Source organism: Poeciliopsis prolifica, unplaced genomic scaffold, assembly GCF_027474105.1.
Source record: "Poeciliopsis prolifica strain line A6 unplaced genomic scaffold, Auburn_PproV2 SCAFFOLD143, whole genome shotgun sequence".
NCBI lineage: Eukaryota > Metazoa > Chordata > Actinopteri > Cyprinodontiformes > Poeciliidae > Poeciliopsis > Poeciliopsis prolifica.
The window spans coordinates 50,582-78,355 of NW_026562518.1; the positions used below are offsets into that span (position 1 = coordinate 50,582).

The 27,774-nt window shown below is 38.1% G+C and overlaps 1 protein-coding gene across 2 annotated transcripts in view; it reads left to right on the forward strand.

Moving 5' to 3' along the window:
* Nucleotides 1-1,522: 1,522 nt before the first annotated feature.
* Nucleotides 1,523-27,774, forward strand: part of LOC129355724 (enhancer of polycomb homolog 1-like) — a 31,509-nt gene continuing 5,257 nt past the window's right edge. Inside the window, exons 1-11 of one of the 2 annotated variants that reach the window (XM_055025319.1) lie at nucleotides 1,523-1,878; nucleotides 6,732-6,818; nucleotides 16,748-16,907; nucleotides 19,041-19,186; nucleotides 19,300-19,506; nucleotides 21,474-21,622; nucleotides 22,601-22,748; nucleotides 22,827-22,991; nucleotides 23,787-23,876; nucleotides 24,815-24,963; nucleotides 25,812-26,221. In XM_055025319.1, the coding sequence (XP_054881294.1) occupies nucleotides 16,808-16,907; nucleotides 19,041-19,186; nucleotides 19,300-19,506; nucleotides 21,474-21,622; nucleotides 22,601-22,748; nucleotides 22,827-22,991; nucleotides 23,787-23,876; nucleotides 24,815-24,963; nucleotides 25,812-26,221 (1,564 nt within the window). In that variant the 5' untranslated portion in view covers nucleotides 1,523-1,878; nucleotides 6,732-6,818; nucleotides 16,748-16,807. Of the gene's footprint in view, nucleotides 1,879-6,731; nucleotides 6,819-7,919; nucleotides 8,476-16,747; nucleotides 16,908-19,040; nucleotides 19,187-19,299; nucleotides 19,507-21,473; nucleotides 21,623-22,600; nucleotides 22,749-22,826; nucleotides 22,992-23,786; nucleotides 23,877-24,814; nucleotides 24,964-25,811; nucleotides 26,222-27,774 lie in introns of those variants that run through there. The other variant, XM_055025318.1, reaches the window with a different exon arrangement.

Genomic DNA, 27,774 nt, shown 5'->3' on the forward strand with positions numbered 1-27,774 from the left:
TAATTTGATAAATTACAGATAAAAACTGGTTTGATTTGATTGATAAAATCATATTTAATAACTTTTATGTTGAAGATTGTTCAGACTACATGGCCATGTAAAAAGCTACAGTGGGCCAGATTTGGCCCCTGGGCCTTAAGTTTGAAACGTGTTTTGATGAAAAAGGTGTCGCATCCCACCTGAGGTTGAAAGGGACCCCTGAGGTGTCCTAAATTAAATAAATGAATATATCATGAAATAAATGGACCATTGAACATCTTAAGTAATGTAAAAGATTATGCTTAAAATTTTCAATGAAAGAAATTCACTTGGGATTTTTAAAATGTATTTCTAGTATTATTCTAAGTGAACTTTAACATTTTGTTGCATTGCAAATGTCACTGTAAATAAATGCCAAAGTACTTAATAATGAAGTGGAAGAATTACAATCTACAGATCAAGAGATTTTTAAAGAGACAAATCTGAAAAGTGCGGTGCACATTTGTTTCAGTGACAAATGCGCACAAATGCACATTTGTCACTAAATGCCTGTAAATTATTGCCCATTCTTCTTTGCAAATTTGTTCAAGTCCGATTGGACAGAAAATAAAATTGAAGTTTTGCCACAGAAACTCAGTCAGGTCTGGACTTTAACTAGGCCATCCTCCTAAGGTTTAAGGTTAGTGTTCTGCTGAAAGGGGATGGTTTTGCAACAGGTTTTCTTCCAAGATTGACAGATGTTCAACAACGTCCAGCTTCCTTCTTTCTGCTAAAGAAAAGAATCCGGACAGCGGGGTCCTGCCACTCGAGTAAAGTGCGTTTCTTTAAAAAAAAAAAAATAGGCTATTCAAGCTCTGAGTAAACTGTCGAACAGCAGAAATATGACGTTATGTATACATCCTCGTGTTTAAAACTTTCCTTAAGTGGAAGAAATGTTTTTTCCAAAAAATTCTTTTTTCAATAGTAAACGTGTGAAACTGTAACTAGCAGAATGCAGTGGTTTTTATCATACCTTCACTTAGTCTGAAATGTCAATAGGCTCTGTGGAGAGAAAAATAAGTTTATTCATAAACAATAAGTCCCTCTTTAATATAAACTAGTTGTGTCTGGTGTGTTTTTTGTCTAAACATCCTTGCTTGTTTAGTGATATCACTCAAAGTGGGTAGAGCAGACTTTTTACTGAAGTAAAAGTAGTGATACTTCATAAAATAGTAAAAACAAAAGGTATGGTATTAAAAAATTATAGGAATAATATTTTCCAAAAATAACCTGTCATATTCAAAGAAATATTTCCCAATTATTTCTGATTTATTATAATTAATACAAATATATATAATCTCAGCTAAATGTGATTTGTTCAAAGTTTTAGTTCAAACACTACTATCTTTACCTTCGTAAAGAACTTTTCCGAAAAAATGCCCCTTGCAGTATGGCGGCGACGTTGACGTGCGTTCCGGATCTCCATTGTATTTCGTGTCTGCGCCAGCCAATCAGGTTTCGTTTCAGCCCCTGTGGAGCCTCTCTACAAGTGATTGGTGGCCTCGGCTAGCCAATCAGATGGCGTGTTTCACAGCAAAGTTGTTAACCCCCAACAGTAGCACTTTGCTTTCCAGCTCCCTAGTTTCGACCAACGGAAGGAAAATACGGACTTTTACCGACTGAAAGACGCCGTTTGACGGCCCGGATGTTGAACGGGAACCGGCCGCTTCTCACCGGCTGGTTCTGTCGGTGAAAGTAAAAGCCAGCGGCGGCTAACGTTGACGTTAACTCCCTCTGTGGCTCGCTGCGTCGTGTTCTCTGTCGTCTCTCCCTCGGGTTCTTCTTCTTCTTCTGGTTAAACTTGCAGAAATGTTCCCCATCTGTCCCGAAGGCTTCCACGTTTCCACACAGATCCACTCGGTGAGTATTTTCCTGCCATGTTTTTAACTCTGATGGCCAGAATAAAGAGGCCCGTGGTGATTAGTGTGTTTTCTGGCATCAGATGATTTCATACACGCAATCAAATTCCTGACTGGTCAGCTGGACGCAATTCAAAGTCCCTGCTCAGGTTTTAGGCCCTAAAAGCCACCAAACCCCCAAAATATGGACTCACATATTTTAAAAATGTATAACTACATATTGAAATTATAATATATATCCGAATATAATTTGATTTGTTAGATTTTTTACGAGTAAACCTCAGCAGAAGGAGACAGTTGAAGGATATCTTGGTTTTTTAATTACTCCATCTTCTTTTGAGGAGCTTTCATGCTGATGGCAGGATAATCTGGAACATTTTTCTGCTGGATCATATGCAGCTTTGGGTGTGTGAGTGAACAGTGCCAGGCTGTCCCTGTGGTCTGCCCTGGAACTGCTCGGCCTGTATCATTCACTGCAAATATTATCTAACCAACACAAACCCATCTTCATGAAAACAGGTGGAGGAGCAACCTGGCTTCACATCTGCATCTTTAAACGTTTTAAAAAGGACAAAAACCGAGCAGAACTGAAAACATCTGATTATTTAGGAGAGCTGGAAAGCTGAGTTTTCCAGCTCTTTCCTGTGATTATCTGAACTCTTTCTCTATTGTGGGACAAATCCCACCCACGTTGCACTTGTGTGTGTCAGCTGGAAGCTCTGTTTTCTCTCCAAAATGATGTCTTCAATAGCAAACATTTCAAATGTTTCATTTGAAACATCTGGTGGCATCAAATGGCACCAATATCACATGAGAATTGAGACAGGTAAAACATTTTAAGAGCTGAAATTAAAATGTTTCATCCAGTAAAATAACAGATTTTGCTGGATGATAAATTGTCCCAGAAGTTATTGCGATAAACATTAATATTGTTATTTTCAGAGCATTTTAAAGTAATATAACACTAATGATAAAGGTAAGAACACATTCTCAGACATCAATAAACTTTGAATTCGAATGAACATTTAATGCAGGAGCTGGAAGATGTTTTAAATATTCTAAATAGATAAGGAAGACAGAAAGGAAAATTACTTATGAAGTCTCTGTAAACAAAATTATCCTTTAAAAAAAGGGCTAGTCATACTGAAGACTTTCGTTGTCCAGTTTTTGGCAGAAAGAGACAAAAGAGAAAAACGATAAATCATGCAACTGGATATTATTTCATTTATTGTAATTTATCACGCAAATAATTGTTGTATTGCTTATTGTGACAGGTTTAGCTGGAATATTGTGAAAAACATCCAACCTTTGGTGAAATTTATTTGGAACAGTTCTGTCACTCAGCTAAAATGATGAACTTTAACTGTTTAAAACTGAAGAAATTTAACTGAATAGTTTGTAATAAATTCAAAGAGTTGTAGAAACTGATGGCTGTGGGCAGAAAAGATCTCCTCCAGCAGTCTGTGTTACAACAGATGGAAGAAGCCTCTGACTGAAGACACTGTCAGTATGGTATGAAACGAATAATCTGAAAAAAATTGAGCTCCTGCTTTCTCCCAGTGCTAACTGGAAACAACCAGTCACAGGCAGGAGGCGTGTCCTAGCACTGTCCACACCTGTATGTTTACAGGTTATCTGTCTAATAATTAACTGTCAAAACATATTGACAGTTTTAACAAATATGGAATAAAATTATAATTTTTTAAATTAAAGTTATACTGCAGCCTCCATTAAGATATAATTCAAGTTAAAATTAGGTTAATATGAAGAATAAAGAATATGAATTACTAAGGCTTGCAAAGCAAACCAAATTGTGAAATTCAAGATTGCTTTTCAAATCAACAATAGTTGTGTTTCCATTACAATTGCAAAATTTTTCATTGCAAACCGTTGTCAATATTCTGCTGATGTCGAAAAAACACGGTTTCGCAAATCTGATTTTAAATCAGATATCTGTAAATTTGTTCACACAATAAGTCATTAAAAAAATGCCGTGTCATCATTTTTTGACTACTTCCTGTCCTCTTCTTTTCATGGTTTTCACCAGTAATCACATCTGGTTGTTGATCATGTGACTCACGATGTGAAAAATGTTTCCGTTGTAGTTTTAAAAATTAAATCAATTTCAACTCGCTAAAAAAAAAATTTTTTTTTTCAATTTTAGTGCCAAAATTATTTGATGAAAAACAAGATTTTTTGCAAAATTGCAGTTTTTCCATTAAGTGATTAAAAAAAAAATAATTAAAAGAATCCTAAAATCCTTAAGTTGCTTTTTCGAAGCAACTTAAGTCAGAAGTTGCCAATGCTGTGATGCGTCTGCCTGTTTATATCCTGCCACAAACCAAGCCTCTTGTACACTGAAATATGTACTGGCCTCTGAGCTAAAAAGAAGCGTGCACATCTCCAAATTGCACCCATTATTCCTCATGTTGGTCACTTAGAAACTGAAGGAAGCTGTAAGTCATCGAGGCTTCATTTTGAATGCAGCAGTAGTAAGCTGTCAGGCTGTTGAAGAAAAAGCCACAGCAAACGTCCGAGAAGGACAACATTAATATTGACCTTCATATGTGTTTTAAAGTTTTTTTTCTTAAAAACACATTTTTACTTGACCGATTACATGCTGCGTTTCAGTTACTGAGGAAGTAGAAACTCTGAGCTTTCCAGTTAAGAAGTTTGAATTTCAACAATGCGACTTCCATAAACGTTGTTTACAACAGTTCTTATAATCATTCTAAGCTTTACTTTCCATAAACAAACACTGCTTTTAATTTGTTCAGTTTGTAGCTGCAGGCACAACATGTAACATTGATTTAAAACACACTCTTACTTGTTTATGTTGTAAATAAATATGTTTTCACTTTATCTTTCCAGTGATTTAAGGGACGGCCATATTGAAATGCAAAGCCAAGTTGCTCCCGCTTTCCCCTTGGAAAGCCCACTTAAAGTTGATTTTTCCGACTGGAATGTCAGGATTTTCCCGTTCCGAACACAGAAATGCAGCATTAATACAGTATGACAGTTTAATTTGTTGGGATCCCTAATTATGGTTTTTTTTTTTTGGACTTGTAATTGTTTTTTTTTTAATGTTTGAATTATTGTTGTAATTTATGTGGCCAAAGACAGTTAGATTAATTGGATTTCATTTGATCAATAACGGTAGTCATGTGATCAACATCAGTAGAGTAGATGATGTGTATGAGAATATTCAATGTGTAGAATATTCACTGATTGTTGATTCAGAGTCGCACAGCATTCTGGGAGATGTAGGCAGAGGAAAGACTTTATCCGCTCAACCTCTTAACGGCTAGTGAAGCTTGGTTGGTGGAATCAACTTACTCACTCATTCTTTGGTTACCTAGCAACTCAATCATTCTGTGGTTACCTAGCAACAACCTGTTGAAAAACGTGCGCAGTAGCAGTTTCAGGATTCGCCACCATGTCTCATTATTGCCTAAAACAAAATAATACAAAGCAAAAACAGCAAGAAAAGAAAATCACACCACCAGTCTGGTCGTATCTCACAGATTTAAAACTTAAATCTGATCTGTAGATATCAATACTGACTAGTATAAAACGCTTGCATTATAAGTTTTTCAGCCATGTCGTCCAGCCCTAATCTGGATTAAGTTAGTTTTGTCTTGGAGAAGCAAGCAGACTAGCAACAGAAACTCCCATCATCTCCATCCTGTCCATATGCTAAGTAACAATTATTTTTAAGGGGTCTAAGGGAGATGTGGTCTATGCGATGCATCTGGTGTTTTGTTGAGAGACTCGTTTCTGCTATTCATTTAATTTACCATGTTTTCTGGCAAACATTTAAAACCTCATACATGCTGGGAATGAGAAGCAGCTGTCTCACTTTCTGGGTTAGAAATGTGTTTTCCAGCTGAGAAACTTCTGCAGACACGAAAGAACTTTAAGAAACTTTGTCTCATAACAGGTGGGAATATTTTTGCATCATGCAGCAGGTTTGAATAAACAGTGTCAAACTTCTTATGGTTTCATTTAGGATCGAATTAATAATTTGCTGACGATCTGTGTAGGGCTGCAGTTAATGATGATTTTAACTGATTAATCTATCAACTATTCTATTTAATCAGTTAATCAAATGAAAAGTAGCCACGTTCTAAACCACTTAAGACTTTTTTCCTAAATCATGAGTAGAATCAATAAAAACATTTTCTTGCCTAATCATTTGCAGCTAAAATGTTTTTTTAGCTGCAAAAAAAGCTAAAAAAATGTGTTTGACTTTGCATCAATACAGTGTAGAGCTGATTTATTGATTGTTGGATTAATCAAATAATAATTTAATAGAAAAGGGTATCTAATTGGAGGTTTTATTTTATTTACATAATTTAATTAGGTGAACTGCCATTTAAGGAGTTCCGGGATAAAACATTTATAGATAAAGAAGTTTATTCTAGTCTTAAGTGCAAAATTTAAATATTGTTTGCACAGTTTTGACATAATTACTACTTTGTGTATGTTGTTCTTTCAGCAAATGGCCTTTTGTACAGCAGTTAGCAGTTTATGACTAAAATAGTTGACAATTATTTCAGTAATTGATTCATCAGGATTAATTTGATTAATCGTTTCATCCCTGAAGCTTCACTCTGGGCAATCTGACTATTGGTAAAATGAAGTTATTTCTTTTGGTTCTGCACCTGAGCAGCACCAGGTGTGCTTGCACAAGCCCAATAATCACCATCAGCTGGTGCGGAGAGCCGTCTCCTCTGCAGCCTTACATGAGCAAACTTCTGCTAAACCTAATTTTCTCTTTCGGTTTCGTCCTGATTTTTATTTTATTTGCTTTCAGATTTTAAAATTTCTGTTCTTCTTTCTGTTTCTTTCCAGATCGTCTTTGTGGAAGTTATGGGTTTCAGAATGAAAATAAAAAGCTTCGTTCTCTGCCTGGACCCAGGATAATCACAGTATCAATAGGTAAGGCGCTTTAGTGGAAATGTAATATTATTCTGTGAATTTTAGGAATATTACCAAACGAAGTGGGGCGTCTTTTTTGAAGCAAACCCTCTAAAACTTGATCCATGTTGTATTTTTGTGCACATGCATGTCCCTGTGCCTCCAGACAGAGGCAGCATTGTGCACGCTGTGACTCATTTCATCTGGAGTAAACATCTTTTTTATGTGCCAGTTAGTTGTGGCATCACTGCTGATGAGGTTCAGTGGATCTGAACAGTTTTTCCTGCTCATCCAGCAACGACTGCATCCTTAGTTGTTGCTAGATTTAGTGGGTGGAGTGGGAGTTGGTCATGTTTTTCTTGTTTTCACACCAAATAAAATAAAAAAGAGCAACAAACATTTTTGTTTTCTAGGTGGAGTTGACTTAGTTTTGCTCAAAATTACTGCATTCCATAACTTTGAAATATGGGTTGAATAATATAAAGTATTATGAGTAGTTTTATACTTTATCATGTATAAATTATTTTAATTGTATATTGATAGGAGGAATTAATATATTGAAATGTAAGGAACTGAGAATAAAAGTATAAAACAAAGAGGAATTATTTCTAGAAACCTAAATTGGTTTATAATATTGGAAAAATCAACTGTGTTTTTTATTTTTTAATTATTAACTTTTCTTATAAGTTGGATTGGTTTGGGATATTCAGTCAGTTGTGCCACTTTTTGTTTAAACCTGGTATTTTATTTGCATGTTTTGTTAAAAAATACGTATATTTGTATTTTGTGAGTTTACTGTGGTATTTATGTACGACTTTAATCTGTCTTTAGATTGTTTTTGTTTTTGCTTTATGTTCATATAAAATGTTAAACTTATTTTAAATGTACGTCTCTTCCATCCTGGGTTTGTCTTTATTACGTAATTTTTGTTTTATTTTACGCTTTAAAAATTTTCTGCTGGTAATTTTTTTTGTGATCTTAAAGTTTCATTTACAATATATTAAATATTTTCCTGGCGTTTTATCCTATTTTTGGAAATAAATGGAATCGTTTTTAATTTATTTTAATTCTTCCGTATCCTGGTACGTATTTCGGCCATGTCTGATGTTTATTTCAATAATTGATGTGGATGTGTGGAGCGAAGTTGATTTGCAACAAATACCCCCTTCCCCCAACCCCGACAACGCGCAAGCGCTCGGGACCGTGTGGGAATGGTCGGTCCACGAACTGGGGGTTGGACCGCTCCGAGCGAAACAGAGCAAAAGAGTTTTTAAATGTCCGCCATGTTGTCCATGGCGCACTGAACCACCGATAGGGAGCGGAGCGTCGGAAAAAAACAGTCCGAGAGAGAGCGACCGAGATCCGGGCCTTCCCCCAGCTCCGCTGGCGACGCCCTAAATACAAGCTACAACCTTCCGAACGTTAGAGACTAACCGCACAGAAACATCAATGAAAGCTCCACTCGGTGCCGTTGTGAACATTAGGAGATCGGATAGATTTATATTGCATCTGGAATTGTGAAAAAATGAGTAAATTGTCGTTTCGGGCACGGGCGCTGGACGCTTCCAAGCCACTACCCGTCTTCCGTTGTGAGGATTTACCCGACCTACACGAATATGCATCCATTAACCGGGCTGTGCCGCAGATGCCGACGGGGATGGAGAAAGAAGAGGAATCGGTAATGTTTTAACGGTTTGAAAATGTGAAGTTTTAAGCTTTGTTTTATTTTTAAGCGATCAGAGGCGCCCCTCTTTTTTTCCTGCGCAAGCTTTCACAAAATGGCCGCCAATTTTCTCTGAAGAAACACGACGGTTTGGGACAGTTAACGGCTCGTTCGCTGGACATGGACGGGTGTTTTGGGGAAATTTAGACACAAGGAGTTTGTATTTGATAAAATTACCGGGTTTTACCGGTTTATTTATGCATGAGACGGGTTTCTGAGTACAAAGGGGTCATGTGACTTGAGCAATGCCGACATTTTGTGTCTTGCGTGAGGAAGGGGCCCTTGTGTTGGCGTAGTAGCAGAGCGCTGAGGCAAGGGGGCGCTGCTGCTCTCAGATCGGTTTGCAGAAATGTCAACAATGCTGCCGTGTGTTAGCAAAAGAAGGCGGTTGAGATCAGAATTGTATATTTTCTTATTTTAATAGAATGCATGTTAGCATGACTGAGCTGGAATGATTTGATCAGAATTGCTAGGTTTTGTTGGTGACGTCCATGTTGTTTTTGCTTTCTGAGTGATGTTTCAGCTCTTTGAACGATAAATGCATTAGGTGTCACTAAGCATGTGCAGCTGTCAGATACGTGCGTCTCATTCACAAGAAGGGATTTCTCCTCAGTGTGTTTGCATTGCTGGTCACTGGGAGGACAAGCTAGTTTTACTGGGCAGCTGTGATTTTGTATCTCGTTGGGGAAATGTTTTGGATTCATTTTTGTGTGGATGATGTGCATCTTTCTTAAATATTCATTCAGGACATTTCTCTACTTCGCCACACTTTTTCTTAAAATGCTGAGCAAATTAGGCTGCATCATACACTTATTTCAGTCCAATGCATGCTTTTTCTTCTTCTTTGGAGCCTGTGTTTGGTGTCAGGGGTTCAGTGTGCCAGATGGCACCGAAGGCAGCACACTGGTGGCATGTGGCCCTCCATCAGGACAGTGTGTAGGGAGAATACCTGTCTCTTACAATACGTTGTGCTTTTCAGCTGGAACATCTGATTGTGTAACAAATCTATCAACATAATTTGGGAGCAATTTATTAATTTGTGTCAGATTTGATTAAGAATATGCTTTGAATTGTAGCAGTTGTTCCTACTTCAGATTAACGCGGATATTTGTTTTGGATGGGATACATGGCTCTGTTTTTATTTTCACACCTAGAGGAAAAAAATAGATTTTTGAGTTTCCACCTTTTTCCCTATTCAATTTACTCACAGAAATGTATATCTTTTTCAGTTTGACATTTTTAGATTTTTAGTTGGTTTGTAAAGTTTTCTCATTATGTGCAAATTTGTTAAAACAAGAGTTTTTAGATTTTCTTCCTAATATTTACTCTTGTACTCTAAAGATTTTATACATTTTCACTCCAAATCCATTATTACTTGCAGTTAGAACCTTACAAATGTAAATTACAAAAAAATAAAATTACTATTATATTCATTAGTGAAAGTAAAGCAGAAGTTTTATTCAGTCTTATTTTTGAACATAAACATGGAAATTGTAGTTGCTTCCATTTGATTTGTTTTAATTTGTCCTATGCCGATTCATTTCCTCCTAGTAAATAATTTTTCATCAGAATATCGCTTCTCACAATAACAAACTGTGCTGGACGAAATTATGGCTAGAAAAAATGTCATTTTGAGATAATTTTCAACGAATATAATTATATTAATGTAATGACACCCTCTCAAAGACCAATTTTCAAAGAATATTTATGCCTGGAACTGTAAAACATTTTGAATATTTGAACAAAACAACAATAATTTAAATGGATTGTGAAGTCTCGGTAACCACAATTGGATTTGAAATAATAATTGAAAACAGGCCAAAGTGGCGAGTAGTGCAAGTTAAGTGCTTCAATATTTAAAGCATTCCTGAAAATGCTTTATCTGCCAGTAATATACTTGGAGATTCTTGTTTGTTGTTGGAGTAGGAAATGTTTTGGTCGTAATCCATTTCATTTGAACCTTTTATTATTATTTTGACTTTGTCTCTTGCTCGTCCTGAGGGCCTTTATTGTTTGGTTCTGAGGTTCTTCTAGTTGTGTGTCTCCCAACTGACTTGCTGTTAAATGGTCTGCACACTTCCTGTTTCTCAGCCAATAGAAAGCTTGCGTCGTCCACTTATCGTTGAGTCCGTTTCCATAAAACCCCCTCTCCCTTTCTGGGCCGGCGTTCTGCTGGAACCACGTGTGCGTTTGTAGCTTCCAGGCGGCGTGTTGTTTTGCAGCGCTGGGTTCCCAGCAGCAGCACGTGCGGCCTGTTTGTTTTGGGTCAGCCACTTTGTCTTGTATTTACGTTAGGTTGAGAGTGAGGTCAGTGTCTGCAGGCCTGCTGGGAAACCCACGGGCGTCTGCTGTGTTTGCCTCGCTGCCAAACACAGAAACATGCTGGCTGGCTCCCAGCTCCTCGCTGCGTGACCTTACTGGGAAAGGGAGGGTCACCTGTTCAAAGTATCCGCCGCTCATTCAAACCGTCGACCATTTTCCTTCAGCTTTCATCCATAGCTTAAATGAAAGCTTTTATTTCTGCTCAGTGCCTTGAACAGTTTCTGTGCATAATGTTTTTTTACCAACACACTGAGGAGCGGTTTACTCTCGCTGTGGAAGAGACTCAAAGGGGGATGGTGGCATTGGCTTGCTCAGCATTTCTGGTGGTGATTGATGGGGCTCGTTTTAGGAGCTATATTTGAACTCCTGCGTGTGAGAAAGCAGGACTGTCGTCGCGCCGATACACCTCAGTGTGTTTATCATCGGCCCACAGACGGAAAGTAAACACACGTTTTCTGATGAGGTTTGGCTGCTGGTGGGTTTGGGTTTATAAAATGTGGGGAGGAAGAAGCTGATGGGTGTCGACTATGGGAGGGAATTGGGATGGGAATATTAAAGTTATGCAATAGCATGATAATGGATGTTACAGCAGAAAAAACCCTGTTTTTCTCACTGTCTTTTCGTCTCTCCCCTCCTCCCTTTCCCTGTGATGTCCACATTAGCCGTAAGATTTATTTTGCGTTTCCTAAATCTGCTGCGGGAATCAAAGATGACAAAAATCCATACAGCTGGCGAAGTACATTAGCCAGCTGCTCCAATTGCCCAGAGATTGGAACCAACTAATTTTGTCTCGTTTGACTCTGATCTGTGACTAAATACTGAAAGCTCAGATTTCTTCCTGCTAATCAGCTGCATTAAAACCAAATTCCCACAATTCTGCATCGCTGGGCAGCATGTACATTGATGCACCTTGGCTACTGCAGGCCATGATGCTCAAATCCCTTTTAAATTATTACCATTATCATTGCTGTGGTCCAGTTGTTCATACTACTGAATACAACCACAGTCAGACGTCTAAACATTTAACCCTAAATGTCACGCATTTGCAGAAGGACATGGCTGTCTCACAGCAGCCCACTGTTTAAAGCATCTCTATTTGACTTTAGCAAAAATATTTATGAATTTATTAAAACTGTCATGAGACAGATGATCTGTGAAAAAAATCTGTCTCCGCTGCCTCCTCCCTGTGTTCCTACTGCCATCTGCAGAAATGAGCTGCTCTGTTTAGAAGTAGACAGAGCAAAGGAGAGGGTCAAAGTGCAACCAATCATGATAGTTTACGTGCTGCTAATCATCTTGGCGTTGAAGGAAAACTGCTAATCCGCCATCATCAGTGGCTATGCTAGTCAGCCATAGCATTCATGGCAGGCTTTGGTGTGCAGGACTAGATGTAGGATATCATGGGGGGAGGCTGTGAGCAAATTGTTCATAGATATGTACACCTAGAACAGAGAACGGCCATTATTTTTGGCCCATTAAAAGTTCCACCAAGCAGCACATGGATTCACCAATTTGAGTTCAGTACCAACGTACTTCTCAATCCTACTAGTTTATATTCGATCCTGTTGCTGGCTGTTAAAAACAGCATAATTCGATGTATTATGTTTCTATTTGGTGACATTACAATATGATATGAAAATTTGCTCTAAATAGTTACAGTGATGATGACCACCCAATTTTGCGTCGCATCACTGCACTGTTGCTTTACAAATATATGGTCGTCCATCCGTCTTGAAACACAATAGCAAATAAACATTTATCGGCTGAGTCGTATTTATCGGACCGTTACTGATGCTTTAAAAATGGCCAACATTAATACTGGCTTACAGGTTTTGCTACTTCCTGATGTGAAGCTACTTGACCAACAGTTTTTCATTATAAATTGTGTAAAATAATCCTGACCTGCGTGTCGTAATATAATGAAACACTGTCTTTTTCTAGTGTGGGTTTTAAATTCTGGTAAATCAGAGATAAAGGAGTCAGTTGTTTTTTTTTTTTTTTTTTTTTGGTTGTGTTTGTGCGTGCTGGTTGAACATGCTCATTAACTGAGCCCGGATCAGAACCGCTAATCCTTAAAGGGTTTACTCCAACGTAATGGGGCTTTACTCACTTAACTAAACCAGAGAGCTTAGAGGGGAGAATCCAGCTGTGACTGCAGATGTTCCAGATGTGCAGCGTTTCAGACTGCATTGATCAGGGTTTGTACTGAGAATTGGTTCATTTAATATGTAGAACAGGAATCCTCTTTGTTGCTACTTCTAAGCTTTGATTATTGCTCAAACTCCTTTTGATTTTCTCAATTTGTTTCAATCTGTGAAGCTTCAGCATTTTGGAAGACTGAATGTGATTCATAGAAAATACAAGTTTGCTTTCTCAAATGCCAAACAAAGTGAAAATCTCTGAGATTAGTCTGTGCAAAAACCAAAATCTTGCTTCTCTCCTAATTTAGCTTCAATGAATTATTGCACATTTACACGATTCTAGATTTTTGAATGTATTTTGACCTTTGTAAAGTACTTTTCTCACATTTGGTTAAAAATTGCTCTAAAGTTTTTGTTCGGCTACATTAAAGTAGTTTTATTTTTACTCTATCTTGCAGTTCAAGCGGGCACTAAAGTTAAGTCAATTATTTCTCCCAAGCAAATAGTTTTTTCCTGTCAGACGGCACAGTGGCTAATTTAATACTGATGCATTTTTAACCTTCCCATGTTAAAACAAGGGTTGCTCGTTCCAAACCTGTGAAATAACTGCAGCAGAAAATTGCTGCTTCGCTTTGCAAATACAAGCAAGTCTTATTTAATGCATCACATTCCATAAGCTTCTGCTCGTTAGGGCTGGAGCAATACACTAATCTTACAATGTGCGGTATTCTACTGAAGGTATGATAAATATTGAATAAAATTAAAGCCAAAAAAACTCGGATCCAGAAAAACGCTTCACCAACTGGTTCTGCTTTTATCCTGAGAGCAAACAAAAAAGTACAGTTGATGTTCAGTTACGTGCTGCATTGGTTCTTGATGCAGAAAGTGATAAGCCTGACATAACGCTCAAGCTGCTGTGAACGTAGACCTTTTACAATAAGGAATAAATCGGTGATGAAACAAGTTCAATATCCATTTGCACAATTTGCTTTTCTCCATTTCTTTCTACCAAAAACTGGATGGCAAAAGTCTTCAGTCTGGTGTTTTGGTCTCAACCAGCCCCATTTTGGAAGGACAATTTTGTTGTTCATTTATTTTGGATATTTAAAATGTCTTCCAGTTCCAGTGTTAAATCTTCATGTGAAATTAATTGCTCTATCAGAATGTTTTCTTGTATTATTATGCCATTATATTTTTATTGAAAAGGGTCTCAACATTATTGTTTACTTCAATAACTTCTGGGACAATTTATTGTGATGGGCCAAGGTGAATTCAGTAATATAACTGAACAGGTTGGAATAGATGAGATGTTTAAAAGTGGAAGGTGGAAAACGGTTGCATGATTATAAAGCTGTGTTGTGCTGCTGAGCTTTAAATCTGGATTTGAGTTAATCTTTGATAAAAAGCAAACCTCAGCCAGAAGCAGATTGGTTGAGTAATTGCAGAAATGTGACCAAAGCTGCAGGTTTGAGAGTCCAGGTAGAAACATGTTAGTTTACTCTCTGTATCAGCTGGTGACTCGCCTCAGGTTTGTTTTTGCACGATATTGGTGTTAGTCAGAGGTGGGCAGAGTACCAAAAAATTGTACTCAAGAGTAGTGCTACTTCAACATATTTTACTTGAGTAGAAGTAGAAAGCAGCTCTCCAAGAAATCACTTACTGAGTAGTTACTGAGTAACTGATCAAATTATCAGTCATTTCATATTTAAAAATGACATGAGCAGACAGTTAAGTGGAAATTTTGGTACTTTTAAGGACGAAAATGACAATATTTCATATAAATAACAAAATCAGGCCAAAGAACATTTTTCCAAATTGGTCATTTTCAGTTAAAAAGAAACTAAAACGAACAAAAACTGCAGATGCCTGTGTCTGGTGAATCTTTGGTGAATATATATATATATATATATCTTTTTTTTATTATTATTATTTTTTTTTTTTTTTATTGAGTGGGAAAAAAATCCAGAAGTTTTACTCAAGTAAAAGTAGAAAGCACAGCGTAGTAGAGATACTCGTAAACATTTTTATTTTTATTCCCCCCAAAAGTTACTTGGTTTCTACTTAACTCTGGCGTTGGCCTGTCGGTGTTTCATGAACTGGTCGAACGCTGACACCCTCTGTGAAACGCCGACTCATTCACTCCCAACTTCCTGCGCCTCGAATGCCTTTGTCTGGGTCTGCCTCAGGGCAAACAAACACACCTCCCAGCGGAGTCTCTGTCTCTGGCAAACAGCCAGCCGGAGTTAAAGGCTCAGCCGTTAAACCCGACTGGAAACATTGAAACCAGCCGGCCGTTTCCCTCCGAGCACCCAGCGCAGGTGGCAGCTAGATGAGCCGAATGATGGGCAGTTATGGAGGGAAAACACTCCGGACTTTCACTCCACATTTGTTCTCTCTAGGTCAGGGTGTCCAAAATGTGGCCCTGGGGCCATTTTCAGCCATCACAATATTAATGATAGTCCTTTATCACAGGTCTAGAATAGCACACTGCAAAAACACAAAATCTTACCAAGTGATTTGGTCCATTTTTGGTGCAAATATCATAGCACACTTGAAATAAGACTAAATTAACTTACAATTAACTTTTCAGCAAGATATAGGAGCTTGTTGTGAAAATTACTAACTCCATTGGCAGGTTGTTTCACTGATAGCAAGACATTTTTTCCATACAAGTTAAATAATCAGAATTTATGTCAAAGCATTTTGAACTAAGTTAGATGAGAACGTCCTTGCTGAACCACAGATGCACTGATTTGGTTTTCCTGGCTGATTCTGGCTTGTGGTTTATTTCTAGCTTAACCGTTTTGTTCAATGCACAGGAGAGTAAACTTGTTCTGCAGGTTTTGAGACCAATAGAAAGTAAGATTTCAATGGATAAATGGAGGTATACTTTTAAACTAGAGTCAGAACTGTTTTTGATTAGTTACATAGATTTTAACTTTTTAGCATGTTTTAAAAAATGTCCCAGATGGAACCTTTCTGTTGTTTCTGCAGCAGCTCAGATGCTAATGTTGGTATCCACTGTCCTTTTTTTAAAAGATCCATGACGGATCAGGAGTTCCTGAAACACTTTGCATCAATCTGATGGTTGAAGAATCTAAAGAAAAACTGATTAAAAAAGTGTTTTGTTTGGCTTGTATGTATATTTATTCAGTTATTTAGCAGCATAAAGGGTTTTTGAATTGAAAATGTTGATAATTTTGCTGATTGACAGAAACCACAATTAATTTGAATAAATTTGTTTGAGGGCCACCACTAATTTAACAAACTTCTGTGTTTTAACCGCATATGACTGTTTTCATGTCAGAAATAGTGGGAGCTTTTAGTTTTTAATATTTGACCTGCAACATAAAGGAAAAAATGTTGCTTTAACTCTGAATCTCGGTGGATTTATTTGTCAAAGACTTTTGGTTGTTGGTGTAGAGAAGCTGAAAAAGATGATTTGTTTTGGAGAATTAAATGGGAAGGAGAGCAGATCACAGGATCCCACATGATGCGACTTTTCAGGGAGAAACTGAAGAATCCACTGAAGTGGGGGGTGAGGATGTTGTTTTTTTTGTTTTTACGAGAAAGGAGCAGGAAATGTTTTCATCCAGCACCGTTTTGGCTTCTCCTTATAGTTTATTTCAAAAAGACAAAAAGTAAACATTCATTGTACAGTTGTGATCAGAAGGTTTAGTATCTAAGATCGTTCTGAACCGACTGTTGGGCTGATTTTTATTTTTCTGCAGCAGCCTCTTTATTCTCTCTCTCTCTCTCCACAGGAACACCATCTCCAGCGGGCCATCTCGGCGCAGCAGGTCTACGGCGAGAAGCGGGACAACATGGTCATCCCAGTCCCCGAGGCGGAGAGCAACATCACCTACTACGACTCCCTCTACCCCGGCGACTACAAGATGCCAAAGCAGCTCATTCACATACAGCGTGAGTCTTGATTCATAGCCCCACAAATTAAAATAATCATGTATTTTACAAGGGAAGGATTTATTGTGACAACAATATTGTCACAATAAATTCCATTTATGCTGCCATTTATTTAAGTTGAGCTTTTTGCATGTTGTGTTTTAGCTGCAGGTGCATCATTTCTACAAATGATGCACTAAATGGATTCTGTGTTGCTGCATTTGAGGGACTTAAATGTTTTTCTTCACTAAAAAAGGAATTCATTTGTATCTTTTAATGCATTTCTGATGTGCGAAATCTTGAGGATGTGCCAGCTTTTGAATCCAGTTAATCGGTAACTAAAGTACTGGTTAGCTGCAGCTTGTCAGGGAGATTTCCTTGCCCTGTAATCTCAGAGGAAATGAGTTTGGCGGTTCGCCCTGCGTTTCTGTGTCACTGGTGGTTTCCTCGATTGTTCCTCAAAGAAAAGCAATTTGCTCTTCTCCAAACTCCGCCGCCGCTGGAGGTGGAAATAAAACGTTTGGTCCATCTCACAGCTGCTCTTCTTCTGGGTTTCTCCCAAACCTGAAGGAAATCCTCATCATTCTGAAGATCAAAAATGATTAATCTGGAGTTTTTCACAGTAACAGCTGCTGCTTTTAATTGAAAGTGTCTGATTTGAATCAGATTAAATGTTAGATTTGAAGCCATTTTGTTTTTCTGTTATTATTCTGAGCCAATGTGTTTCTGTCAATGAGATGTGATCAAGTTTTTGTGACGTTTATTGATCTGCATCAGTTTATTATCTCTCACTTGATTTCCTAACGGCTCAAAATTTACTCCAGAAGAGTCGGGGGAGACATTCTCTTTCTAATCAATGATATTGATTAAATCTGTTTCTGAGGTGAATAATCTGCTGGGGGTTCAGTGAGAGAAATCAGAATTTTATTTGGCAAACTGCCTAAAAACATTTTAATGGATAGATACAGATACTGCTGCTTTTCATTAGCTGCAGGAATTAATCTGTCATTTATCCGAAAGGTCAAAGTTTGTGTAATTAAGCCTGATGATCATCCAGACCATGATGTCTGGCGCGTCCCACTTTTGGTCTCCTTGTGCTGCTCTGTTTCAGATGAATGGAGCTGCTGCCTGTACTTAGTTTGACCTTTGACCTCATAGCACACTGCTTCCTGGTTTCTTCATAATGTTTTGGATATTTAAAGATGGTTGTTTGAAGCGGTTTGAGTCGGCCTGCCATATTTGGCCGGGATGATGAATTATCTGAAGTTATTAATGCAGGTAAATGTTCTAAAAGATCAAAATTACTACAAAAGTTTATTTATTTTTTTTATGAGAGTAAAGCTTCAATGTTATAGAGATTCAATCTGGGATTCTTTCTTTGAAATGGATTCTGTTTGCACTTTTGTTTCAAAGTCTGGTGATGATTTAATGTTGAAGTATTTTCCATTTGTAAAACCGATGGCAAAGTTTAAACGTCACAAACGTTCCATATTTTTATTTTTTTTGTAGGGATGCACGGTATATCTGCACTAACGTCGGCATCGTCCGATATTTATATCATTAGAGGAATAAAACTGGGCCGTTTTGTAAGCAGCGTTTCTTGTTGCTGCTTGTTTTTGGTTGAGTGTTTTTGTTTTAAGGTGTCAAAACGGTAGTAAAATGTATACAATGACAGTAAATTGGCCGTAAGTGACCTATTAATGTCGGATATTGATATCCGCCCAAGTTTTCATATCTGTGCATTTCAGATTTTTTTTGTATCAGTTTATGTAAAATTACCATTTCAAACTAATAGTTTTTTTTTTCTGGAAATATTGTGATTTTTATTTTCATATTACAACTTTTTGTCTTCCAACTTTAATCTGTTTTGACTTTATTCTTGTATTGTCAGTTTTTTTCTCAGATTTTGTTTTTTTCACTAGTTGCACCGACTTTATTCTTACATGATTTAATTTCTCGTACAACTTTTTTCTCTCAATATTATGACTTTATTGAGTCTTTGTCTTAGTCTGGCCCAGGAGACTGACTGCATTTGATTGTGAGCTGCTGTTTGTTTTTGTTCAGATTAATGACTGAAATATTGTTGGAATTTTCACAACTGTTTTTTAACGTCTGTAAAATCGTGTTTTTCTCTTTCTTTTTTCCTTTGTGCAGCTTTCAGCTTGGACACGGAGCAACCAGACTACGACCTGGACACGGACGACGAGGCCTTCGTCAACAAGCTAAAGAAGAAGATGGAGATCAGCTGCCTTCAGTTTGAAGAGATGATCGACCGGCTGGAGAAAGGCAGCGGACAGCAGGTCAGCTTTCACCGCCACTGCGCCGCAGCTGGAAGCCGCTAAAGATTCAGCGATTTGAATCGTTTTTTGTGTGTGTGTGTGTGTGTGTGTGTCCGTCCGTTTTCTCCTCTCAGCTGGTGAGTCTCCCTGAAGCCAAGCTGTTGCTGAAGGAGGATGACGAGCTCATCAAGGAGGTGTTCGATTACTGGAGCCGCAAGAGGAAAAACAGCAAGGCCAACTCCCTGATCCCCACCGTCAAGCAGGAGAAGCGGGACGGCTCCAGCACTGGCGACCCGTACGTGGCGTTCCGACGGCGCACCGAGAAGATGCAGACCAGGAAGGTTCGTTTCCCAAAACCCTGCACTCGTTTTCAGCAAGTTTTTCCAGCTTAGCTTGTTTTTTTTCTGTTTTTTTACTGCATAAGCTGTCGAGTCATGAAGGTGTTTTATTGTGAACAAACAGGCACTTAGTTTCACCTGCAGGGATTTCTTCTTTCTTTTCCGTTTCCTCCTCGTTCTTTTTGTGAAGCGTGAACAGATTGGGTTGATCCAGGCTGCAGGGACGTAAATATTCTGCATGCTTCTGCTCTGACGTTGGCACAATGAACTCTTATCTTCACGTGAAAAGCTAAAAATGGACACAGGTGGATTAAACTGCTGGGAAACTTGCTGTCAGTCATGACACTATTGACATTTTCTCATGGTAAAGTCAAAAAATACTGTTCAACATTTACAGTGTAGCCAAATGTGCCAAATATAAAGTATTTGAATCACAATTTTTATTTTATAATCAAAAATACAAAAATATTTCCCTTTTTAAAAAAATGAATTAACTTTTAGTTCAGTAATAAACTGGAGTATTTTGACGAAACATATTTAGATTTTTGTAGAAAAGGGATCTTTAAACATAAAATCGTCTTTACTAAAAACATAATTTTCCAAATAGTGTTTAATTTTTTAAATAAAATATTTAATCTGTTTTTATTTTCTCTAGACTAAACTGGGGAGTCATTTTTTGAAAAAGTTGCCAACTTTAATTAATAAATTCACTCCAGTTATACTTTAGTAAATGTTACATATTTGTGATCCAACTTCACATTTCCTTCAAATAAAATCTAAAAAGATTGGAAAAAATGTCTCTGGTAAAAGTCAAAACTTTGTTTTACCTAATGTTTTCTATTTGTTAAATTTCTGTAAAAATTGTGTCTATCTGTATCAAATGAATGTACTGAGAACCAAAGTTTCAGTTTTTGCATTTTAGAATGGGGGGCCATGAATAAGTATTTTCCAAGGGCTGCAAATGGCCCCTGAACCAGACTTTGGACACTCCTGTGGACCTGCAGTACACCTAATAATTTAGGTCATATTGGACATTGTGACCCAGTTAGAATTTTTATCACAATAGTTTTCTAATAAACCAATCAGGCTGTTGTTCAACTGCAACAATTCAGCATCAAAGGCGTTTTCCTTTTCTCTCTGATTAGTCGATTTAATTCAGTTATGAGACGTCTGGATGTGGTTTAAGTGTTTCTTATGAAGCAGACATTAGATGGAAAAACTTGCAGCTTTAATTTTATCCTTAAACATAGAAAATGTCAGATTTAAATGTCAGCTTTTGTTCTCTCTGTGAAATAAATTTCCATTCATGGTTTAAAATGTTTTCAGTTTTGAACAAGGCTTTGATGAATGGATTTAATTATAAAACTGAATTAAAATACTATTTGGTTTGTGGAAAACAGATTTTATTAGAAGTTGAATTTAAATGAGACTAAACATGCAGTGAAAAACAAATTTCTGTTCAATTTAATTGTTTTTGGATGAAATAGTCATGTTGGGTTTATAATGGAGGCGCTCAAATTCTGGCTGATGACTGATTTTAAAAAACCCCAAAAACTATTCAATTTGTTTTATTTTATCTGAAAAGTTGCTAAAATAGTCAATTATTGAGTTGGTAAAAAAAATAATTGACAATTGTTTTAAAAGTATTTTTTGCCAAACATCTCCATAAAATATCAAAACTCAAATTACTGTTTTTTTTTGGTTTTATGCAGGTATTTTATTTAATTTTTTCTTTATTCGGTTGGGCCAAATCCAAGCTGAAATTGTAATTTTGAGTATTTATATACAGAAAGTTAACAGTCTGAGGCCTCAGTTTCCACCTTCCTGGTTTTGTTCATATATTTATCACAGCCTTAAATCCTAATTCAGGGCCATGAGTAAAACATGAGCCTTTAATCCTTTTCACAAGCGTTCAAACTCCTGACAGCTGGGTCGTTTGTCTAAAGCGGTGTCTCCTTTTCCTCACTCAGAACCGTAAGAACGACGAGGCGTCGTACGAGAAGATGCTGAAGCTCCGCAGGGACCTGAGCCGGGCCGTCACCATTCTGGAGATGATCAAGAGGAGAGAGAAGAGCAAGAGGGAGCTGCTGCACCTCACGCTGGAAATCGTCGAGAAACGGTGAGTCCTACTGCAGACCCAAAGTTCTGCTTCCCAAACGGAACTGAAGCAACAAGCCGAGTTTTTATGAAATCCTGGAAAACACTGGAATTGCAGTCTGAGGTTTGGAAAGTGCTTGATTTCTGCATAAAGTTCTTGACACTAAATAATAAAATAAAAACCGTTTGAAAGCAAAAATTAGGAAAATATTTTAGTTAAAACCAGATATTTTCATATACTTAATAAGAAGACTGACATTTGTAGTTTTTTTTTCTTGTTTAAGTTTAGTTAGAATCACTAAAGTCATTTATTTTTTCAAAGCCAGAAAACTTGGCAAGAACACGTTGAGATTTTGTTTCCAACTTTCTTTGTGTATTTTGTAAATTTTCTTTTTCTTTTTCGTCTAATTCATCTTTTGATAAAATATGACTTGGGCAGTTATTTTAGAAATAACTTATTTAATTTGACAATGAAGGTCAGTTACCTTAATATAGTTTCAATGCTATGCATGTTTATTATTCCCAATAGCTTTTTATTTAAATATCATAATGAATGAGTTACCACAACATTTAGTTTCCCTTTTGGATCAATTTAGTATTTTGAATTTAAATTTGACTTAAATTAAGTTTGGCATTTTGGAAACTCTTCTGATTATCTAACCACATTTTTGAAATTTGGGGAATTTTTTTTGTTAGTGTTTCGTTCTCAGATCATTCAGGTGTGCGGGGAGAGTGAGAAACTTCAAAACATAAATTTTTGTTCCTGCTGTTGGATATAAAATATTAAAACCCAAACATTTTTTACTGTACAAAATAAAATATATAAGGATTATATATAACAATATATATAAATATGTATTGAAACTCTTCTAAGTTTTAGTTCATTTGTATTTTATCTTCAAAATGTGGTCCTGGAAAAGTTAAATTTTACTGAAAAGTGTTCAAACTGAAATATTCCAGAGTGGAAACTCTGAACTGATGATTTCATTTCTGTCTCCAGAAACTCCATGTCGGACTTCGGTGGAGAAATAATGGCGGAGGTTCTGGCTGAGCGGGCGCTGGTGAGGCCGCAGATCATCCCTCTGGTTCCGCTCACCAATCAGTACCGACACCAGGACCATCTGGACTCCAAGGACTACAAGTCTAAGGTGAAGCTTCTGTCAGGACTGCGGCGTTAGCCTTTTGCGGCACCAGAACGTTGTCGTAATAACGCTTTGCTCTCGCAGCCCGAAAAGGCGGAACCCCAGCGGCCGAAGAGGAGGTACGAGAAGAAGCCGAAGTTGTTGCCGTTGTCGTCGGGAACAGCCCACCACGCAGGTCCGGTCGTGTTCAACGCCAAGGACCTGAACCAGTACGACTTCCCCAGCTCCGACGACGAGCCCTTCTCCCAGGTAAGGCGCTAACGGGTTAGCTCGTCCTCAGCGATCAAACGATGGAGTTTCCCGAGGTCTGCATTGCAAAAACAGAAAATCTTACCAAATTTAGTTTGTAGGGCAAATATCTTAGTACACATGCAGTAAGAGAAAACTAGCTTAAAAGTAACTTTTCGGCAAGTATTGGGAGCACATTTTAAGTAAAAAAAAAAAAGGGTAACGATGAAAAATTACAAGTCAAATTAAACTAGTACTGTTTCATCAATGTAAAATTTTGTACTTAAAACAAGCCCCCGTTACTTGATGAAAAGTTAGATTTGAAGATATTTGCTCTATAAACTGAAGTTTGGAAAATAGGTGTACGATTTTCCAAATTTGGAAAAAACAAATAGGATGTTATTTTAGGACACATTCTTCAAAACTCTTAAATTCATTTTTTTTTAAATGCAAGTTGGCCTTAAATATGTTAATCACAGGTTTAAAATTTTGTGGCCGCAAAACTACTTAATCGTTTCTGTATTTTTTTTCTCATAGTTCTTTTGCTGTCAGGCAACATTTAATATTAATGAGCAGAAACCCTGAATCTCTTTTTGTTTTGGTTTATTTTTATCAATTAAGGAAAGATGAACCTCCACCTCATTGGGTTTGATTTAAACACAAAAACAAAACTGTCAGAAATCATTCCCATCTTCTCTCTGGTGCAGTTTCAGTTTAAATCTCTGCACTTCTGAGAGCGACAGAACTTCACAGTAAATGCCCTTTTTATCCTTGAACTTGACTGGAACCCTGACCTTCGACCTCTTTTTCCCACAGCTCCACTCTGGCTCTTCGGAAGCGGAGGAGGAGAACGACCCAGACGGAGCGTACGCGTTTCGCAGGAGAGCCGGCTGCCAGTACTACGCTGTAAGCCTCAAACTTTCAACTCGAGCTTTAAACAAACCGCGTTTAAAACAGGTGTTGGAGATCCTGGAATTGAATTTCAATGAGGCGCTTTCAAGGTTCGGAAAGTGCTTTATATTCAACCGGCACAGATTTGGAATAAAGTGCAATGGAACTTTTGATTAAAACACAAAATTTGGAAAATGTTGAGTTTAAACCAGATATTTTTGGACACCTAATAAAGACAGAAACACATTTATTTCTCCTACCTAAAGTTAAATCAGACTAAAATTACATGTATGCAGGTTATTTTTATTTGCTAAATTTCAGAAAACATAAAACTAATTCTTATAGATTCTGTTTTGTGACTTTCTCTGTATAATTCGAGCAGAAAAATCTATTTGGATTGTTTCAAATTATTGACATTTCAAGATTTTGTTTTTTTTTCCCCCCTTACCAATCAGATGTATGAGGCGTTAGACCTTTCAAAATAAAATGTTGCCATATATCAAGCTCTGCCTACTGTAGCGTGTAGAATAATGACAGAACAACTATTAACAGTAATAAATATTTCATAAGTTTCCTAAGAACAATGATGACAAGAACAATGATGACCTGAGGTGTTTTTTTTGGCCAAAAGATGTTTTAGACGAGAATAAATGAATCATTTTTGGCAAAAATTTACTTCATTTCCTGAAATGACTTTCAGGAATATTATATAATCGTGAATTTAAATAATCTTTTTTTTTTTTTTTTTTTAGTTCTTTTGTTGTGTCCAAGCTGAGGTGCTGGAAAAGTCTGAAAACTCTTGAAATGTGCTTGAATTTTACTGTGTGAAAGTGTATAAACCCTGTTAAAAGATGCGTTATCAGCTGTCAGCCTGCAGTCGAGGTTTTTATCGGCCTCAGATTTGCGGCCTTCAGGGTCGGGTCAGACTGAGCGCTGCGGTTCTGTGTGTCCAGGCCCGTCCGGACCTGGTGGGCAGCTGGCCGTGGTGCGGCGCCTGGGACGGCGGCTTGGCCGAAGCGCGCTTCCGCTACAGCCTCACTACGCTGACGGTTCCACGCCGCTGCCTGGGCATGGCGCGGCGGCGCGTGGGACGAGGCGGCAGGTCAGTTCTGCTTCACTCCCACATTTTATCTGAAACACAATCGCATGTCAGAGTGGAGATACAAAAAAGAAAAGAAATGTTATGGAAATCTGGTGTAGTTGCAATTTAACTTGTATAACTCACTGATTGTTCCATATTTTACATTCTGTGTGGAAGTTTGTAAAACGTATAGATTACATTTTTCTTTTTGCAGAAGGAAATGTTTATTACTGTTAGTGGATACAGAAATAACAAAAACCGAATATTTACACAGTTAAACGTATTGAAACGTTATGATTTGATCAAGTACAATATCTTCAGCTCAATTATTTTTACCAAGCAGGTTTACAAAAAGGGAAAGTGAATATAACTTGCAACGAACTGAAATTAATTAAAATAAAGATGCATATCAGTTAAATGTTTTTTTTTTAACAATCTTAGTCTTTCTGGATGTAAAATAAACTTGAAAGTCGTCGTCATGAAGCGATGTGGCATTGAATTTGGTTGAGTATTTGAAATGTGTTTGTAACAGGGAAGCCCGATATCGGCACCAGCATCGGTATCGATTCGATAAATAAAACTGAGCCGATATGTTTATCTCGTCTGTTTTCTGGATGCTTTTCTTTTCATCAAATTTGACAAAGTGAAATATATAAGATATCAGTTATCAGTCATAACAGCAACATTGATATTGGTTTAACTTTCATACTGGTGCTGGTCTGTCATGGTTTTCTGAGCTCAGAAGCTAATTTTATTTTTATGTGACGTTATTCTGATTCATGATTTCTTTGTTTTAGTTAAATGAACTGTTGACATTGATTTAACTAAAGGAAGTTGTTCCTGACTGTTTGGTTCTTGTGGGCCTGCAGGGTGTTGCTGGACCGGGCGCATATGGACCACGGCGACTCGTTCCACCAACTGGACCCGGAGACGCCCGACCTGCTGCCGCCCGCCTCTCCGCCTCCCTCTGCGACTTCACGCTCGCCGGCTCCCAACGCGCTCGCCGGTACCTCAGAAACAAATACCTCGGACAGAAGTTCCCCCCCCTCGGCGCCGCCCCCCTCCTCGGACCTCAGCCAGATACTGTCTAATATAAAGTCGTGCCGCTGGAGGCACTTCAGACCTCGGACACTACCACTACACGAGCTGGACAACGCCCAGCCGCTGTTCAGGAGGCTCAGTCGAGGCATGAAGCGTCCGCTCGCCGCCTCAGCCGGGGGACGACCATTCGGATCGCAACGCCCAGCCAGGGTGGTCCCTCCTCCCACACCCGTTGCTGGTAAGTGGCACTAGAGGGTTCTTCAAAGCTGCAGTGTGTAACTTTTTTTTTTTTTTGCTAAAACTCTCACCATGTAATGACGATTTACAGAGTTGCATAGATGGCAGTTTTCCAATCTTTAAATCGCCAGGTCTGTCAGACAAAACTCTCACCACAGAGGACAAGGCTGATTTTTAGCTGTGGTGGATGAGATCGATGGATGAGATCGATGGATGAGATCGGTGGATGAGATCGGTGGATGAGATCGGTGGATGAGATCGGTGGATGAGATCGATGGATGAGATCGGTGGATGAGATCGGTGGATGAGATTGGTGGATGAGATTGGAGGTTGAGATTGGAGGTTGAGATCGGTGGATGAGATCGGTGGATGAGATCGGTGGATGAGATCGGTGGATGAGATCGGTGGATGAGATCGGTGGATGAGATCGGCTTCACGTGGAAGTATCAGCCTATCACCAATTTCCCGAAATTGAGGAAATTGGTGCTGATAAGTCGATGCACAGATTATTCAGACAAATCTGTGAAGAACACAACCTTCCTGAGCTGCTGTTGCCATCTGAAGAAATGCGTCACTCTGGACCAAAACAACCAATCAGAGCCAGGAGAAGGGTCTTGGTGCTATCAATCATCCTCATGTACTCACTGCAAGATAGCAGAAAATCAACCAGCTGTTACAGAAAAACTGTTTATCTGCCATCATCAGTGGTTACGCTAAGTAGCATTAGTCATCTGCAGTGTTGGCAGACCTGTGTAGTAATAAATGTGACTAGTGGAAACATGTAGTGGCTCCAGGAATGGACCTTGGGGAACTCCACTTATCCCAAATAACTTCCTGGTTGTCCAAAAAGTGTTTTTTGTCTGGAGATTCTCTCTGTTATTTTTAAACTTGGAGCAGCTCTTTGTTTTAATCAGCTGTGAAAAGCTGTTGTTGAAGAAGTGATTACTTGTGCAAAGACAAATGAGTCGGCTTGTATCGATTTTGTCTCAGAGTATCTGAATAATTAAGTCTTCCAGTGTCAGTCATATAACGATATCAGTTATTTTAACAATGTTGCTGCATCGGCTCTAATTTTGCATTTGTTTACAGAACAAAGTGAAAGATTTGTTCTTGTTTTTAAGTGTGAGCTCCCCTCCAATCCCAGAGGTGTCAATTAAACCTGGAGGTGATGAATAAATTTGTGACGCACGCCGATCTGTTGATGTGTTGAGTCACAGGCTAAACGCTGCACTCTGAAGGCATTCAGGTGCATCTGATGGTGGTGCAAACATTGTTTTTAAATGCATTTTGGTTATTGATTGTGTTTGTGAAGCTGCACCATAATGAAAATACTCAGGCATGAGTCAAATTAACAGGCTTCTTCTGCTGAAAGTGGCGCTACAGCGGTGTAGAGTTAACTGGGAAAACTTTAGATTGGAGGGATTTGATAAGCTGGAGATGTCATCAGATGTTTGACTCGGAGAATAGAGGGACTAGTAAAATCAGTTGCTGTGGAATAGAAAACTTCTGGGTCGGCAGGGAAAAGAGGAAATCAATATTTCAGAGGAGCATGAA